The following is an 18,730-nucleotide window of genomic DNA, read 5'->3' as shown; positions in this document are numbered from 1 at the left end:
ACAGAATTATCGTTTGCTTTTTATTATATAGAATTGTGATATTTTAGGTTAAAGTTCTAAGGCCTTGCTATCAGCATTTTCATATTCTGCCAATGTTTGTTTTTGTTTTTGTTTTTTTGCTTCTCAGTGAAATGTCATATAAAAAGTTATTTTTTTCTTTTTCAAATTGGAGTAAATTAAACAACAATATTCAACGAAGTACCGAGGCTGGTTGGGAAACTGGCCTGGGGCCTGAGGCATGATGTCAGGAGTAGAGAGGCAGCAGTGGGTCTCTGCAGCTCTGCCTGCCCTGTCAGCAGGTACTGGGATTTCAGGCCTCAGATTTTAAAATCCAAATCCAGGGAGGAGGGGGAAAACAGGAAGGAAAGATTTAAGGTTAAGAAGTAAAACAGGCTTATTTCAGCTCAGCTTTATTGCCACATTTTGCGTGTACACCCAGGCTGGCGCTGAGTACAGGCGTGTGCCTCTGGGTCTAACTTTTCCTCCCACTCCACAAGTGCGCCACCGTGTGGTCTGGACGTGTACTGCCTCATGTAACTGCTGTATTTCTCCAGCTCAGCTCAATGACCCTTGATGTCCTTCTTTCCAGTGAATTATCTGGCCACACCTATTGAGCTAGTGGTTCCCTTGCTTTTATCTCCATCCTGAACTTTCTCTGAAATCACAAGTATGGATGTGTAATTATCTCCTGAACACAGTGTGGCTGTAGCTATTTAAATGAAAGCATATACAAATTTATTTTTATCACACTATTTTCTGGCTCAAACCTACTTCTCCGCTTATCTTCCCAAGCATGTCCACAGCCTCAGTAGCCTCACTTAGAGGGTCATCTTTGATATCCTTTACCGTTTCTTCCAACCTCATGCCCCACCTCGCTCCCACCACACCGAGTAGACCATGTTGTTCTCCCATTAAATTTATAGTCTAGAGCTGTGCTGTCCAATATGGCAGCCACTGCGAGCACTTAAAATGTGGCTAATGGCTGGGCATGGTGGTGCATGCTTTTAATTTAATTTTAATTAATTTAAAATTGAAAAGCCTCACATGACTAGTGACTACCAGATTGGACGGCATGCGTGCCCAAACTCCTTCCCCTGGTTTGTTAGACCCTTCACACTTTGTCCCCAGCCTCTCTTTATACTTGCATCTTCAGGGCCTACCAACTCTCTCCTATGCTTTAAGTATTTTGGTTCTTATCCTATGTGTGGGAGAAGCTGTTGATGGGTTTAAGCAAAGTTCAGGATTCGGTTCACATTTTACAAAGATCACTGTGGCCACTTTGAGGTGAATGAATCATAGGAATCCAGTAGTTCATCAGGGTCTTGTGCCACTCCAGGTAAACTGTGCAATGGCACAAATTCAGAGACAGTCAAAAGACAGGAGGGAGATGGTGGCAGGCCTTGGTGGTTCATTGGACTAGGGAGATCAGGGAGGTGTCAAGAATGCCTCTGAGGTCTCAGGCTTGCACAGCTGAGGGTGGGGATACTGCCACTGTTCACTGAGGTAGATAACTGGATTTGGAGGTGGATTTATAAATCTGGCTGTGGCCCTGTTGGGTTTGAGATGTCTGTGAGATTTCCCAGTGGATATGCCATGTGTACGGGTACACGGGTCTCCAGACCAAAAGAGAAACTTAAGCCAGATTTAAATTTAAGAGCCATCAATATATAGATAGTTGAAACCATGATCAACAACAAGATTTCCTAGAGAGAGACTGAGAGTAGGAGGAGGAGAGGAGCCAAGATTAACCCTCTAGAAACTTCCAGCTTTTAAAAGAGAAGGTTATACTGGCAAAGGAGACTGAAAAGGAGTGGCGAGGGAGAAGGGAGGAGAACTGGGTGGATGTGTCATGAAAGCCTTGGAAGGGAATGTTTCAGAAGGGAGCCATCAGTGGGTCAAGCGCTGATGAGACTTCCAATAAGGGAGGACTACAATGTTTCCATTTGGTTTCATGACATGGAGGCCACTGGAGAGGCCAGCACAATCTGTATAAGGGGTGTTGTTGTGCGGGCAGAACCCAGGCAGTGAGTGCTGAGGGCAGTGTGGAACATGGCAAATTGAGATAGTAAGTTCAGAAGCTGACTCCCCAAGTTTGGGCTTAAAGAAGGAGAGGCTTTGAGAGTCTGGAACCTGCTTATTTTGATGAAAGTAACTAGCAAAGAAGAAAGCAGTGGCAGACTGAAGGAATGAACTGAGAAAGAAAGTTTCTATAAAGGTGAGAGGGGCTGGCTCCAGAGGACTCACAGAAGGAATGGCTCCAGATCAGAGGGGGCGACCCCTCTCTCAGAGGAGGGAAAGGAGAGACGGTATAAAGATGACTTGGAGGTTTGGTGGGGATCTCAAGTACATTTTCTGCTATGCTTCTCTTCTTCCTAGAAAACAGGCAGGGTCATCTCTGAGAGGGAGAAGGGAGTGGCAGCACTGGAGGTCAGGAGGTTAAGAAAGAATTTCAAAAACAGCTGCAGAAATTGGAGAGTAGGCTGATCTCCACTTGTCAATCTGCTGAAGGTCCATTTGGTACTCAGTTGTCTGAGGGTAGGCACAGGAAAAACGGATTTCCCTGCAGATTCATACAGGGCTGAAGGACAGAGGGGAAGGGACCTTATGGCATTGTCTAAAAAATGATTGAAATAATGGACCATGGAAATGAAATAGAATTGCTAAGAAACTAAAAACAGACCAGGGTTGAGGGGTTGGGAAAAATGAGAGCAGCCAATGTATTGAACCATCAAAGATAGAAGAAGACATAGTCTTAGAGTAATTAAATAAATAAGCTTGAAGGGGAGAACGCTGTCCTGGATACCAGTGGGTATAAATTTGACAGACTGGCAATGAACAGCCACAGCATGAAAACATCCAAGCCCGGGACTGAGTGTCTGGGAAAGTCCCTGGCGAAGATGAGGCTACAGACCTGCAGGATCATGTGTAGGAGGGCTGAACCACAGAAATGATTGTGGGAACACGGGAGGGGAAGGCTGAGAACCAGGGGGCAGCTTTGTGAGTGAAGGTCAAGGAGACAGATGACAGTAAGATCAGGAGGGGAGGGACAGAGCCAGTGACTTGCAGGCCAAAGAGCAGGGCTCCACCAAAGTGGGAGAAGGGCACGTGGGACACCCACCCCACTTCTAGAGTGACGTTCCGAGGCTGAGGAGGAGCTGGTTCCCGATGGGCCTGGAAAAGGGTGCCCTGCCATCAGGGACACCACAACTTTTTTACTCAGTTAATTCAGTAAATTTAATTCTGTAAATTTACTGCTGAAGTGAATTTTTGAAACAATGCTTTTGAAACAATGAAAAGCATTGTTTCAAAACTTTTGACAATGCTATGTCTCTCTCCCTCCAAACATTTTCTAAGCTCTCTCTCTTTTTAAAAATATTTAAGCTATTATATATATTTTAACATTAAATTATATGTTTTAATATTGCCATCTGCTTCAGATTCTTTTTGGAGTTAAGTAGGGGGTGCAGATTAAGAGTAAGTAAAATAGGCCGGGCATGGTGGCTCACGCCTGTAATCCCAGGCTTTGGGAGGCCAAGGCAGACTAATCACCTGAGGTCAGGAGTTTGAGACCAGCCTGGCCAACATGGCGAAACCAAGTCTCCACTACAAGTATAAAAATTAGCCAGGCATGGTGGCAGGTGCCTGTAATCCCAGCTATTCAGGAGGCTGAGGCAGGAGAACTGCGTGAACCTGGGAGGCGGAGATTGCAGTGAGCCGAGGTTGCACCACTGCACTCCAGCCTGGCACCCTGTGATGGAGTGAGACTCTGTCTTAAAAAAAAAAAAAAAAAAAAAAAAGGTAAAATAATAAATTAACTGAGGAGTTAGTGGCTCATGCTGGAAGAGCAATATTACAATTGCAGATATTTACCTGACAAGGTCAGTTCTGTTGCTGTGGTTCTGTTTAATTCTTCCTAGTATATTGTCACACAGAAACAAATGATTAGCAAATATTTTTGAAGAATTTTTAAGTGATTATAAGGATGAACTATTTTCACGTTGTTAACCCTTGTCAGCCTTGGCACTATTTCTGTTTTGGGCCAGATCATTCTATGTTGTGGGGACTGTCCTGTTCTCTGCAGTATGTTCAGCAGTGTCTCTAGCATCTCCCCACTAGATGCTTGCAGCACCCTCTAGTGGTCATAACCAGAAATGTTTCTAGATAATGCCAAATGCCTGCTAGGGGGCAACATTAGCCGTCCTTAAGAACTGCTGTCTTTTGTCTATTTGGTTTACTTTTAAATTTATCTACTTCTTAGTTCTTAAGATGCTTGTAGCCAGTGCCAGGCTCAAAATAAGTATTTAGTGACTGGTTGCATCTAATTACAAATATAACACACTTTACTCATGAACAGCATTTCTAAAAACCTGTACTACTCATATTTAGGCAATTGCATATTTTAAGGATGTCCTTAGGGGAACATCCTAGGATTTCTTTGTAAAGTGAGAGATTAACCTACATTCTGTGAGTTTCTAATTTGTTTTTCTGAACAGGGCACAAATTCAGAATATGTCTATATTTTCTTATAGTGTTAGTTTTATATAAAGGAAGAAGAGAACAGGGCTAAATTTGTACTATCTTTGATCTCAGGTTTAAAGTTCAGTAGAGGGTGTTGAGTTGCCCTGATGAAAGTAGGGCAGTAGTTGGTAGCATGGATAATTTATTTTGCATGGTTTTAATATTTTTCTTTGCAGTGATAGATTGGTAGCTCAGGGAAATAAGTGAAAATTTTAAATGGGGAGAGAGCTAAAGACTAATTATGCTTGAATTCATTTTTCCTGAAACTTATGTCTTCTTTGAATGAAGGTTTAAAACCCACCGTGGCCCTGTGTCAACAAAAGTGTAAACGGACGGGGACTCTGGAGAGCAATTATTGTTCAAGTGACTTTGGTAAGAAATAAAAGCCAGTCTTTTTCTCTTTAACCAGAAACTTGACGTGGCGTGCTTAATCTCAAAGGAATTCCTATGAATTTATGGTGAAGGGTCAGTAACGCTGCTCATTTATCCAAGAAAATACTTGCCCATACACAAGAATGTTGAAATTGTTAGATTTCACAACTGAGAAAAATATGGATTTGGAAAATATACTTTTTTCATATAAGCTTAATAATTTGACTCTTGGTGCATGGTACTGCTACACTGTATTCTAGCTGACTATTCTCAAAAAAAAAAACCTATATACTTTTTTCCTTACATATTTTTCATATACAGAGTATTTTTTCACACATCTATAATTCAACTTAAGTAAATTAGAAACATACCCATGCTTATATTCAAAAGCTGGTCTCTCTCAGAAGAAATTCAAGTATTTCTCCTGTACTTCCTTTCCAAAGTACTGAAGTAAAAGTTGAAAATCTGAATTCCCTTTGGAAACTCTTACAAACTGGAACCTGAGGAGGTATTCTTTAATGATTTAGAATTTTTAAGAGCTTTTTCCAACTGAAAAATTGCACCATCTATGAAAACTACTTAAGTGCAAAAGATATGAATTTTAATTATCTTGGTTATTTTTTAAGTGGCTTAAAGAGAGCATTTAAGAAAAATCTGATCAGGAAGAGCAAGTTGCTGTGGCCCAAGCCAAACTTCCCCAGAGAGGCTTTGCTTGCTTTTTCTGTGCCTTGAAGTGGTAACTTCTGTAGTCCAGACGAGCTGTATCATAGTGAAGGTGTGAAGATGCTGAAAACTCTGGGGCATTGAATCTTACTAGAGTTCACATGCTACAATTCAAATAACTGGCGTAAACATGGAAACAAGTAACACCACATGTAATTGCTACCACGTCCAGCTGACTCTACTATAGAAGGTGCTTCAGGAAGTCTCCCTCCCTGTGTCTTGAGAGCCACTGATTTCACTTGGCTATAGACTGAATTTTGTAGTGAACACTTATCACGTAGGATCATAGTAAAGCCTCATAGGAATTCTGATTTTATGAACATTGCACACTGCCTAAGCAGTGAGTGTTCACTTTATTCTGAAGGAGTCAGATTAACCAAGATCAAAACTTGATTTATTCCATTAACGTGACCATTACATGGCAAAATGACCAAAAACTATCACCAGCCACTGGTTCTCAACCAGGGCTGGTAATGCTTCCCTGGGAAGTGGTAAATCCCTAGAGATTTTAGATTACTCCATTTTTTTTTTTTTGGTTGTCACAATAACTAGGAACTGCTACTGATTTTTCTGGGAAGGACAAGGCTGGTAAAAAAATGTATGCAGTGCAAGTCCTACACCACGAGGAACTGTCCTCGCTCAAGCCCCCAGAATGCCTGCAGCACCCCCGTGAGAAAGATAGCATCTTTCCTTCAGTGGCTCTAAAGAGAGACTCTTCTCGGAGAGTCACGATGGAAAAAATGGGATTACATAACAAAAATCAACTGAATTTTACTAGGTTTTTTTTTTTTTTTTTTTTTTTTTTTAAGGAAAAAAAGGAGTTCAAGTTAATACCTCCGTTCTGTACTTCGGCTTATTAAATGAGATAAACAGAGTGGATAAGAAAGAGATTATGAAAGACCACAGAAGACAGAGCTTTACTGATAATTAGACAGAGGTGAGGACCTAGGGGATGAAGAAAAGTTTAGGAAGAAAGGACAGCTACAGAGAAGGGCAAGGGAAGACAGAGAAAGGTGGCTACACACCCACACTGACACAAAGACGCACATCTTAGTGGCCCAAACCCCCACTGCGCATCTCTTGGCATAGAATTGCCTCTAAAGATACAAGGTCTTTAGAGGTCCCCTATCTAACAATTGATCCACTTGTTAGATAAAACATGTTAAAGAGGCCTAGCAAGGTGGCTCACACTTGTAATCCAAGCACTTTGGGAGGCCGAGGTGGGTGGATCATGAGGTCAGGAGTTCAAGGTCAGCCTGGCCAAGATGTGAAGCCCCGTCTCTACTAAAAATACAAAAATTAGCTGGGTGTGGTGGCGGGCGCCTATAATCCCAGCTACTTGGGAGGCTGAGGCAGAGAATTGCTTTAACCCAGGAGGTGGAAGTTGCAGTGAGCCAAGATCGTGCCACTGTGCTCCAGCCTGGGCAACACAGTGAGACTCTGGCCCAAAAAAAAAAAAACAACAACAAAAAAACACATTTTAAAGAGTTTCAACCTTGGCAGTGGACTAGAGTGTGGCAAGTATTTAGGCTTCTTTTCTAGTTATCAATCTCCAACAGCCAGGGTAGCATTACAGCTCCATGACCCCTTTTTCCAACCTAAATTTTGGTGCCAAATGTACAGAAGCAAATATGAAACTTCTATGGGCTTTTTCTTTACCATTAAAATGTTTCATATCAGAAACTTAGAAGAATAGAAACTTGTTTTTCATTTTGCTTCCATTTGCCTTCACTGTCACATCACTTCAAAATGTTTTCTTCTGCAGTGTTAGCCGGCACTGTTATCACAACCGTCACTCGCGGTGGGAGTTTACACACCACAGTCTCAATCATCAACATCTACAAAGAGGGAAATTTGGCAATTCAGCAGGCAGGCAAGAACATGAGTGCCAGGCTCACTGTGGTCTGCAAGCAGTGCCCTCTCCTCAGAAGAGGTGAGTAAGGAGAAAACTGGGTCTCTTTGGGCAAGCCATGGATTTTCCCCACTATGGCTGGTCTAGGGAAGTAAAATCAGGGCTAATATGTAGCCCACTTCTTACAGAGCAGGAAGGCCTTTGGAGTCAGGCAGAACTGGGCTCTCATTCAAGTCCTTGTAACTTGCGGCAGAAGAAGGGGTAGTGCCATCATGAACAAGTGAAAGAAGCATTTGAAATTGAGTCAGTAGGCAACAGACACACAGAGAGCAGTGCAGGGGAGGGAGATTCTAGATGAGTGCACTTAAGGTGCCAGTACTGTCTAGGTTTAAAGAAAAATATCCCGCAGCCAGCAGGAAATGCAGACCCAAAGTTCAGAAGAGGCAGGTATATCTGGGCTAGTATCAAAGATCTGGGAATCATTTGCAGAGATAGGACTGTTAAGTCCATGGATAGGAATGAGTTTATTGAAAGAAATTATGAAAAACGGAAAGTTCCTCCAGAGCTAGAGGCACATGACTTTTTAAGAATATATCTTTAACAATTAACTTGTAATATATATTTCATGGTTTTAAAAAAGTTCAAATAAGTAAGTAAGAGTATGTTTAAAAGTGAAACCCTTTTCATTTCCCTAGAAGTACCCTAAAAAGTTCCTTCCAGCCGGACATGGTGGCTCATGCCTGTAATCCCAGCACTTAGAGAGGCTGAGGTGGGAGGATTGCTTGAGCTCACAAGTTCGAGACTAGACTGTGTGATATAGTGAGACCATATTTCTACAAAAAAAAAAAAAAAAAAAAATTCTTTAAGTTCCTTCCAAACAGTTTTTATCCATATAAAGCATGGGCATATACACTTATGGAATCACACTACACACAAGTTCTATTGCAGTTTTTCCCCTACATTAGGTTAGACATCTTCCCTAACAGCACAGATAGACAGATCTCTTTCTTTAGAATGCTATCATGCCTGGTATTCCACTATGTGATACACTATGATTTCTCAGTTCAACCTCAGCTCATTTCTTTCTTTAGTCTTGTTATGAACCTCTCCAACAAGAAAAGCAAATCAAACCCCCCCGCCCCCCGACACACACACAGAGAGAGAGAGAGAGAGACAGAGACAGAGACAGAGACAGAATATCCATTTCAAGAAAGCTTTACTGTCCCAGCACTTTAGGAGGCTGAGACAGGAGGATTGCTTCAGCCCAAGAGTTCAAGACCACCCTGGGCAACATAGTGATACCTCCTCTCTACTAAAAATAAAAAAACTTAGCTGGCTGTGGTGGTGTATACCTGTGGTCCCAGCTACTCGTGAGGCCGAGGTGGTAGGATGCCTTGAGCCTAAGAGGTCAGGGCTGCAGTGAGCCATGGTAACACCACTGCACGCCAGCCTGTGTGACAGCAGGAGTGTATAAAAAATGAAAAATAAAGCAAGCTTTACTGTGAATTCAGATTGTTCAGAAGAGTCAAGGGGCTAGCAGCCTCCTGTTGACTCTCTGGAGAGAATCACAAAAGNAAAAGAGATATAGCCAGGCTTACAGACACTGCTGTTGGTTTAAATATTAGTTTGAGGATATTTCTATATTTTAGGACAACCTGAAAATGTGGTGCGTAAAAGAGAAACATTTCTTTCTAGAACTGCCAGAAGCAGCAGATAATCCACCTTGAGATTTTTTAAGGTCTCATAATGCTGCTAGCACTTCATCTTTGAGGCGGCATCACCTGCCCAGTATCTCAGGTCAACACATACAGGAAGATTCAAGAGAAGAAGGACACATTTTCTCTATGACACACCAGGGGAAAGGGGAAATAAGGAGGAATTAACACATACCTTTTTTCTGATCTATTTCTGAGGTAATATAAATATGCAGAGTTACCCAATACCTCAACTCAGGCCCCAGTGTAGACCTAACTTAGCCAGACACATCAAGGTACAAAAACATAGTATAAACAGTATAAGTACTCTTGACACCCATGTTTTGCAAGAAACTGTACAAATGCAACTAGTATATGATCCATCTGTGCCCTTAAGCAGCTTACATAGCATACATGTTTGAGATACTGATTAAAGTGCAAGACAACAACAACATGAGAGAGTGGATGATTAGTTGCCAAATGCCAGGAAGATCCAGACACATGATAGGAATGAGAAGCCATATGAGGATGGCTCATCATGGAGCCCTGGAGGCCCCTTGAAGAAGGAGAGTCTTTCACGTTAACATGGTGCATTCTTCATAGCAGGCATTTGGAACCACACCAGACCCACAGCACTGCAGGGTGGGGCATGGCTGGATCTAACCACTCAGTCCAGCTTCCTGGGTGTTAGTGTAGCTGAAATACCTTACTAGTTGAATTTGGCTTTTTGCTGATGAGAGTCCTTTTGTGTGTGTGTGAGACGGAGTTTCACTCTTGTCGCCCAGGCTGGAGTGCAGTGGTGTGATCTTGGCTCACTGCAACCTCCGCCTCCCGGGTTCAAGCGATTCTCCTGCCTCAGCCTCCTGAGTAGCTAGGATTATAGGCACCCACCACAACACCCAGCTAATTTTTGTATTTTTAGTAGAGATGGGGTTTCATCATGTTGGTCAGCCTGGTCTCAAACTCCTGACCTCAGGTGATCCACCCACATCGGCCTCCCAAAGTGCTGGGATTACAGGCATGAACCACCACAACCAGCTGCTGATGAGAGTCTTAAACCAGAGTTTATCATCTGGGCACAGTGGCATGTGTCTGTAGTCCCAACTACTTTGGAGTCTGAGGCAGGAGGATCGCTTAAAAGCTCAGGAGTTCAAGACCAGCCTGGGCAACAAGGCAAGACTTCCATCTCTAAAAAGCAAAAACAAGAAAACCCAGATTTTATACTAGATGGAATACATCTATAATCATATCATTTGCAGAAGAGACCATTTATCTAGAGGTAAGTTATAGTCGAAGTTGTTTCATACATCACACATAGAGAGAGATTAATTTTTATATTCTCTTTCTGTAGGTCTAAATTACATTATTATGGGCCAAGTAGGTGAAGATGGGCAAGGCAGAATCATGCCAAACAGCTTTATCATGATGTTCAAGACCAAGAATCAGAAGCTCCTGAATGCCTTAAAAAACAAGCAATGTTAACAGTGAACTGTGTCCATTTAAGCTGTATTCTGCCATTGCCTTTGAAAGATCTATTTTCTCTCAGTAGAAAAAAAAATACTTATAAAATTACATATTCTGAAAGTGGGACTGATTGACTCTTCACTCTGATGGAGGTCTGAGGCCTCCGAGATAGCTGAGGGAAGTTCTTTGTCTGCTCTGAGAGGAGCAGTATCTGACTGGAAACCTGCCGACTGAGTGTGCTGAGAGGAAGCTGAAAGTGTCAAGCATTGACAGCTTGGAAGCAGTTTACTTATACATCTCTGTAAAAGGATGTTTTAGAACTGAGTTGTGTGAAGATGTCAAAAAGAGGTTTTAGAAGTGCAATATTTATAGTGATATTTGTTTCACCTTCAAGCCTTTGCCCTAAGGTGTTACAATCTTGTCTTGTGTTTTCTAAATCAATGCCTAATAAAATATTTTAAAGGATTACAGAACAGCCACGAAACTTCTTTTTATAGATAGTGGGACACTATACAAGGAATATTCCCTTTTGGCAATAAGAATATTGTTATTTACACATAAGATTGCCTTTGTATCAATTTACGGTTTGCTAAAAGAGCATTCCAAGAATTTCAGGCACTAAATGGATCCAGTAATATCAATTCTTCTCGCTGCAGAAACAGAATGTGAGTGCTAGAATAAAATCTCTCAGGGACCTAGTCCACACTCTCTCATTTTGTAATTGAAACGGAAGCTCAGGTATGTTTAGTGACTTGCCAGAGCACATGTCTCCTAAGAGACAAAACAATCAAGCTAAAGAATGGTAATTCCAAACCCTGTGCCCCCACTGCCACTAGAAGAGCCTTCCCTACTCCCAGAGGAAAGCCCTCTTATCCTGATTTGAAGAATTAAGTACTAAATACTAGTACTTAGGCTAGTAAATACTAGCCTATATAACTGGTCATTTTATAGAACTTGAAATTAGGAGTGAGCTTGACACTCCTACCCTGTTCACCCCCAGTTACCTGGATCAGGCAGCTAAGAGCCTTTGAGAAATCTATTTTCACTCATTAGTGGAAGAACAGCAAAAGGACCATCATTCACACAGAGCTGCTTAAGGCACAGCTGTGTGAGTGCAGCAACCAGCCCTGTAGGAGGTTTTCAGCCAGGGGCTGTGGAAGAGCGGACAGCCATTCCTATCCAAAGAAGGCTGAAAGAACATTAGGGATGAACAAAGATGTGGGTCGCAAACTTCCACGATAGAAGCAAAGTGGTAGAAATAAGGGAAAATACTCTTTTAGAGGAAAACAATAACTTCCGGCCCTAGGATGACCAGACATTTAAAGGGTGGCAAAATAGAAGTTCAATAGGAACATTCCCTCTGTTATGGCAGCTGGGTGAGCATAAGGAAGCAACAAAACTGGGCTGGCAGGCAGGTCAGAAACCACTTCTATACTTTCCCACTGAGGTGCCATCAGTACCAGGGAATTCTGCATCTGAGGAAGTAGATGAACTAGAAGACTGATGATGGCGGATGGCTGGCTTCCCTGGCCAGTGTCAGCTTTTAGAAAATTCTCTCAGCCAGCTGAACTTCACAGACCAGCTGCACCCAGCCAGGACCTAACTACGGACTCCTCATTGATTCCAGCCTTCTCAAGGCAAGTCGCTTCCCTTCAGGGATACATGTTGTGGGACTTAGGAGGGAATCCTAAAGATTTCAGTATTTTTCCTTTCTGAATAGAATCTCCTATTGGTGAATTACAAGTAGCATGCTGGCAGTTATCTGACCTCCTGCATGACCAGCAGAAAGATTTCTTCAGGTGAGTGGGGGCTTGAGTCATAATGGGGTAAAAACTGAGAGGAGTAAACTAAACTATTCGTACTCTTGATGTCTCCAACACAGTATTTTACAACTGTTTAGAGGATTCACAGTTAGCAGTGTATGGCACTGGTTTGTCTTTTACTTCAGTTACTCAAAACATAAGCTGAATAGTGAAGCTGCTCTTTCTAGAATAACAACCACTTTGTAACTTCTTTCCTGTTTATAAAATCATTTTTCTATGGTTTGAATGTGTCCTCCCAACTTAATCTGTTGGAAAGTAAATCCTCAATTCAACAGTGTTGAGAGGTGAGCTCTTTTATGAGGCAGAGCCCTCACCAATGGATTGATGCCATTATCATGGGAGTGGGTTAGTTATAGTGCAAATGGATTCTTGGGGCAAGGATGAATTTGCCCCCGTGTCCCCCCTCCATCCTTTTCTTTCTGTTTTGGGCATGCATATGTGTTCATGTGTTCATGTGCTCTCTTGCCTTTTGCCTTTGCCATGGGATAATGCTGGGAGAAGGCCCTCACCAGATGCAGGCCCTTGACTTTGAACTTACTGGCCTCCAGAACTGTAAGAAATAAATATTTGTTTTTAATAAATTACCCAGTCTCACATTTTCTGTTATAACAGCACAGAACAGACTAAGACACCTTGATTTTGACTGAGGTTTAGTTTTCTAGTTATATAATTTGAGGGAGTTAAGACTACATAACTTCTGGGATCTCATACTATTTTATATTTTATGAATTGTTTATTTTTCAAGAATAGTTGATAAGGTTTTGTTTTTAAGTCTTTATACTTGGGGAATCAAATACACATGAAGAATGAGTAGGTGATCATACTAACATATCACAAAACATTTCAAAATTATAAATCTCACTGTTTCAGAGCATCTCACTAGCTTGATTTTCATCCTTTGAATTCCTGTAGCAAACGTATAAGAATCTTGCCAAATTCCCATGTCTTAAATTCTGACATTTATTTACTTGCAAGTTAACCTTAATTGGAAGACATTTACCTTCTTCTCTTTCATGTGTTAATAGAATACTGCTACCAGGCATCCATTTCCTTCTGGACTATTTAAATGGTATCAACTAATGACAAAAAAAACTCCATTAAAGAAAAGCCCTATAATTAAACAGCCACTAATCAGAAAGTTCTAATGTGAGTTAAGTAATATTAATCAGAAACACCTTTTGCTTGAATCCATGAATTCAGGTGAGTAGGGGCTTGAATTTATATATTTTTATGTAAATGCAAGTCAAAAAAAATTGCAATTAAAATGAATTCAATTAGCAAGCAAACATTTTTAAAAAAGGTTTGGCCTAAGTATTCTGAAGACCTTACCCTGAGAGAGAGAAAGATAAAATTATTAACTTAGGACTTTGATAACTTAAGTATTTACAATAATTTATCTAGGGTAATATAAAATAATAATATAAATACAGCATCAACATTTAAAACCAGCAGGGGAAAAAAAAGAATAAATTAAAGAAAGTGAAACCAGGAAAAATACAACAAAATAAGGTAAAAATACAAACATATTAATAATTTCAATAAACAACTAAACTAATACTGAAAGTTGTAAGTCAAAATGGTCAGACTGGCTTAGAAAGAAATATACAACTATGTGCTATTTGAAAGAGACATCTAAAACACGAGAACACAGAAAAGTTGAGAGGAAAAGGATAGAAAAAGATAAATTCGGTTTACCAGGCAAACATTAACCAAAACAAAAATGGTATGGTTTTATTAATACTAGAAAAAAATACCTCAAGGCATTACTCTAGATGAAGAGAGTTACAAGGAGATATAACAATTCTAAATTTGCACACAGCTAATAACATCCTTCAAAATATATAACTAAATCCGAGATAGTATAAATAGAAATGGACAAGTTTATCATCATAATGGGAGGTTTTAACATATTTATCTCAATAATTGACAGATTTAAAAGACAAAACATTAAAAATGTAGAAGTGTTGAACCACACAGTTAGCTAGATGTACCTAACACACATACGTAGAACGGAACCAAGGACACGTTATTTTGAGCTCTTAATGTAACAATTTCAAAACTTACCCACTCACTGCATCATGAAGCAAATTTCAACAAATTTCAAACAACTAGTATCAAACAGATACATTTCTCCAAAAACATTAAACTAGAAATTCATAACAAAAAGTAAACAATAACAAAAAAGAAAAAAATTAGAAATTAAGAAATGTACTTTCAATTCACAATAAAAAAGAAACCATAATGGAAAACAAAATATTAAAAGCTAAACAATAGAAAAATTGCATTTTAAAATGTGTGAAATGCAGCTTAGACAACACTTTAAAATTTATAATTTTGCATGTTTACATTATAAAAGAAAGGGTGGAAATTAATTTGTGAATGATACAAATTGGGAACTTAGTAAAAGGGAAACAATAAACTTTTCAAAGGTAGGAGAAAATCACATAGAGCAGAAATTGAATAAAATTGTAATCTTAAATAATAGAAAAAAAGGAAAGCCAAACGTTGGTTCTTTAAAATGATTAATATAATTGACAAAACTCTGACCAGATTAAGCAAGAAAAGAAGTAAAAACGGGTAAGTAAACCAATTTAGTATTGAAAAAGGACCTTACTGCAGATTTTTCAGAATCTTAAAAGGTAATAAGATACTGTGAACTGCTTTATGCTCATAGATTTGAAAACTAGATACAGTGGACAGATTCCTAGGGGTGGAGGTGAAGGTGGGCATTGAGAATGTAACACAGACTCAAGTAGAAATAGAATACCTAAATAGTCCTATAACCATTAAAGAAATTTAATCAGTAGCTTAAAATATTTCTTCAAATAAAGCTCCAGGTCTAGATAGTTTTAATTGGAAGGCCTACCAAACATTTAAGTGGTAAATACTGTCAATCTAACAAACTACTCCAGAGTATACATAAAGAAGGACCACTCAGCAATTCTTTTTATGAGACTAATATAACCTTAATACCAAAACTTTAGCAGACAGTAGCAACCAGGAAAATCTCCAGTCCGCTTGCTTCCACCCATGAACATAGGTGCAAAAACTCTAAACAAAATATTGTCAAACAAAATTCAGCAAACAAAACAGATCATGATCAAGTTGGGCTTATCCCAAGGATGTATGGTTGATTTAACATTAGAAAATCAATGAACATACTTTACAGAATTAATAGATAGATCTGCAATACTAACTAGGGAGACTGAGGTGCAATGAAACATTCAGGCTGTCAAAAGCACCACAGACCTTTCTTGGTACCAATGTCCTCAGAAGGATATAGCACAGGGATGAGAATTTAACAGTAGGACAGGGTCAAAATTTCTTTTTCTGTGAGAATCCTTGTAGCAGTCTGGCAGAAGTTTACACAGCCAAACATTAGCTGTTTTCTTTGGCCTCCTTAGATGAGGTCTCAGAATCAAGGAGAAAAGAAAGATTCAGTCAGGTGAATGCAAGTGGGTGTAGACACATCAGCTGGAAGGTCACATCTCCACAGAAACCAATATCTCTTACAACTCCATAAGCACAGCTTCCTGACTCCTCATAGACAACGTGCCTGGTTGTAAGAGTTGTGCGCTCAGGAAAGCACAGCCAGTGTCTTCCCATTAGGGATTCATAGTTCAAGGATAGTTCCTTCTAATCAAGATGCAGTTTACATATCAGGGCTCATTTTTACCATAAGCAAGTTTGCCTAGCAACATAGTTGACATACTGTATTATCAGATTACTAGGTAAGCTAAACTACAGTTAAACGAAGGTCAAACTCTTAACAGAATGGGGAAAGGTACTGATAAACTCTATTCACAATAGATGGAAAACACTCATTTGATTTTAATAATGCAGAAAAAGCATTTACTCTTAATACAACATTTATTCCTGAGAAAAAATTAGCCCTGAGCCAACTATGAATAGAAAGGAATGTCCTTAAGTTGGCAAGAAAATCTGCAGCATTTTCTTGTCAACTTAAGGACCACTATTTCTTAATGGTGAAATAGTAAAAGCATTTCTGTTAAGATCAGTGGTAAGACAGGAATGCCTGAAACTGTCATATTAGAAATTATGTACTAAAGGATCTAGACAGCGTGGTAAGGCAAGAAAATGAAATACATGATGTAAGGATTGGAAAGAGAGAAACAAGACTATTATAGTAGCGAGATGATATGCTTATCCAAATAGAAAAACCCAAGGTAACCTGCAGGTGATTCAAATAGAAAATTTCCTATGCTTATCTCTTAGGTGATAAAGAAGCCCTAGCCTAAGGGCAAAATATTATTATTTTACCTTTTATAATTAAGTGCTTTGAATTACGGACCCTGAGCATAAACAGCCTCATTTTTTTTATTGTGGAGATGGAGTTTCACTCTTTTGCCCAGGCTGGAGTGAAGTGGTGCAATCTCAGCTCACTGCAACCTCTGCCCCCCAGGTTCAAGCGATTCTTCTGCCTCAGCCTCCCAAGTAGCTGGGATTACAGGCACCTGCCACCACACCCGGCTAATTTTTGTAATTTTAGTAGAGACGGGGTTTCACCATGTTGGCCAGGCTGATTTTGAACTCATGACCTCAGGTGATCCATCCGCCTTGGCCTCCCAAAATGCTGGGAATACAGGCATGAGCCATGGCTCTGGACAACGAACAGCCTTTTTTTTTTTTTTTTTTTTTTGGACAAAGGCTTTCTGGATGTACAAGTGTGGGGTTGCACATGAATGCATGGAATTGGGTGTTCTGGCTGAGTAGCTTTGGGATATACATAAAAATTGTTCTGAAGGATTCTAAAGTTATTAAAAATCCTGGTTTTTATTTTTTTGTCATTTCTCCTTTTTAAAAACGATGTCAACAATTGAGTTTAAAAGGCTAAAATTTTACTAGATATAAATGTGAAACATCTTTTGCCTGAAGGATGTCCCTGTAGCATTCTAATACTATGATTGGGCTAGATTTCAACAATGAGATGAAGCTTTTAAGTATAGAAACCTATAAAGAAAATTCCCAAGCTGAAAGTAAGCCTTCATACATCTGATTAATTCATCTCACAAAAAAACTGATATTAATAGCAACATAAAGCACGTAAGAGCCTCTTGGGTGAAGAGGAAAAAGACTTGGATTCTCACTCACAGTGTGGCACTAGGAGGACTTTAGTTTCCTTATCTGTAACATGAGGAAATGGAATTGGATCCTTTCTGAGATCCCTTATGGTCTTAAGTGGTTTCTGGATCCTTGAGTATTCAAAATTTTTTTTTTCTTTTTTTTGAGATGATAAAAGTGGAAGTGCTCAGTAACTCATTCAGAAATTAATTCTGTGAGGTAATTCAGCTTCTCATTTTAAAATTCATTTCTTCCATTTTTATTTCAACAGAAAAAAGCAATCACCATATTTTCTGTTTGCTTGAATGCAGATGTCTTCTTCCCCCATCCACCCCGCCAACCCCAGTGACAGAGTCTCACAATATTACCCAGGCTGGAGTACAGTGGCTATTCATTAGGTGCCATCATAGCACACTACAGTCTCCAACTCCTGGGCTAAAGAGAACCTCCTCTCACAGCCTCCCAAGTAGCTGAGACTACACAGGAGTGTGTTACCATACCCAGCACTTCCACTTTTATCTATTTTTAAGAAAGACTGCCAAAGGTTAGTTGGTTTGTATCCCTCAAAGAATAATAACCTCTAGTTACTTTTAGAAAAATCTTAAGCTTTGAAATCTGAACACATAACTAATGATCGAGCAAACTGGTCTTCATTGGGATTGCCTGAGAGTAGAACCTCATTCTATTCTTTTAGTTATTAATGTATAATACTATTAGGTTTCAATGCTAAAAACTGTAAAACATTACGAAGGGAAAGTAAGGAAGACTTCAATAGATGAGAAGCTACATCATGTTGATGGTTTAGACCAACGCTGTTAAGATGTCAATTCTTCCCAAGCTGGTCTCTTGTTTCAATGAAATTCCAATCAAAATCCAACAATTTCCTTTTTTTTTGTAGAAATTGAGAGATTCCAAAATTTAAATGAAAAAATCATAGAATTTAAATGGCAAAAATCATTTTGAAACAGTAATATGAAGTTATTCACCTTGGCATTTATTACTGTACCTCACTGTGCTGTGTGAGTGATGGGCTACCAACTTGCAAACACTGCTTTCTTTGGCAGTGGTAATGAATTGTAAGATTTCCTTGTTATTTTCCTGTTTATTTTAGTATGTTGTAGCCTTATATTTTAAATTTTTTTTTGTCTGGTGTATTAAGGAATAATTTCTATACATTAAAATTCACTTTTTTTTTTTTTTTT

At 39.6% G+C, this 18,730-nt stretch overlaps 1 protein-coding gene across 1 annotated transcript in view; it reads left to right on the top strand.

Annotated features, from left to right (window-relative positions):
- Window positions 1–11,093, top strand: part of PCOLCE2 (procollagen C-endopeptidase enhancer 2) — a 65,241-nt gene extending 54,148 nt beyond the window's left edge. Inside the window, exons 7-9 of the mRNA XM_017523769.2 lie at window positions 4,807–4,890; window positions 7,379–7,546; window positions 10,511–11,093. Coding sequence (XP_017379258.1) covers window positions 4,807–4,890; window positions 7,379–7,546; window positions 10,511–10,641 — 383 coding nt within the window. The 3' untranslated portion in view covers window positions 10,642–11,093. The remainder of the gene's footprint in view (window positions 1–4,806; window positions 4,891–7,378; window positions 7,547–10,510) is intronic.
- The last annotated feature ends 7,637 nt before the right edge of the window (window positions 11,094–18,730 follow it).

The sequence above is a fragment of the Cebus imitator genome, unplaced genomic scaffold (genome assembly GCF_001604975.1).
Source record: "Cebus imitator isolate Cc_AM_T3 unplaced genomic scaffold, Cebus_imitator-1.0 Scaffold30, whole genome shotgun sequence".
Lineage (NCBI taxonomy): Eukaryota > Metazoa > Chordata > Mammalia > Primates > Cebidae > Cebus > Cebus imitator.
This window is presented reverse-complemented; position numbering and strand designations above follow the sequence as displayed.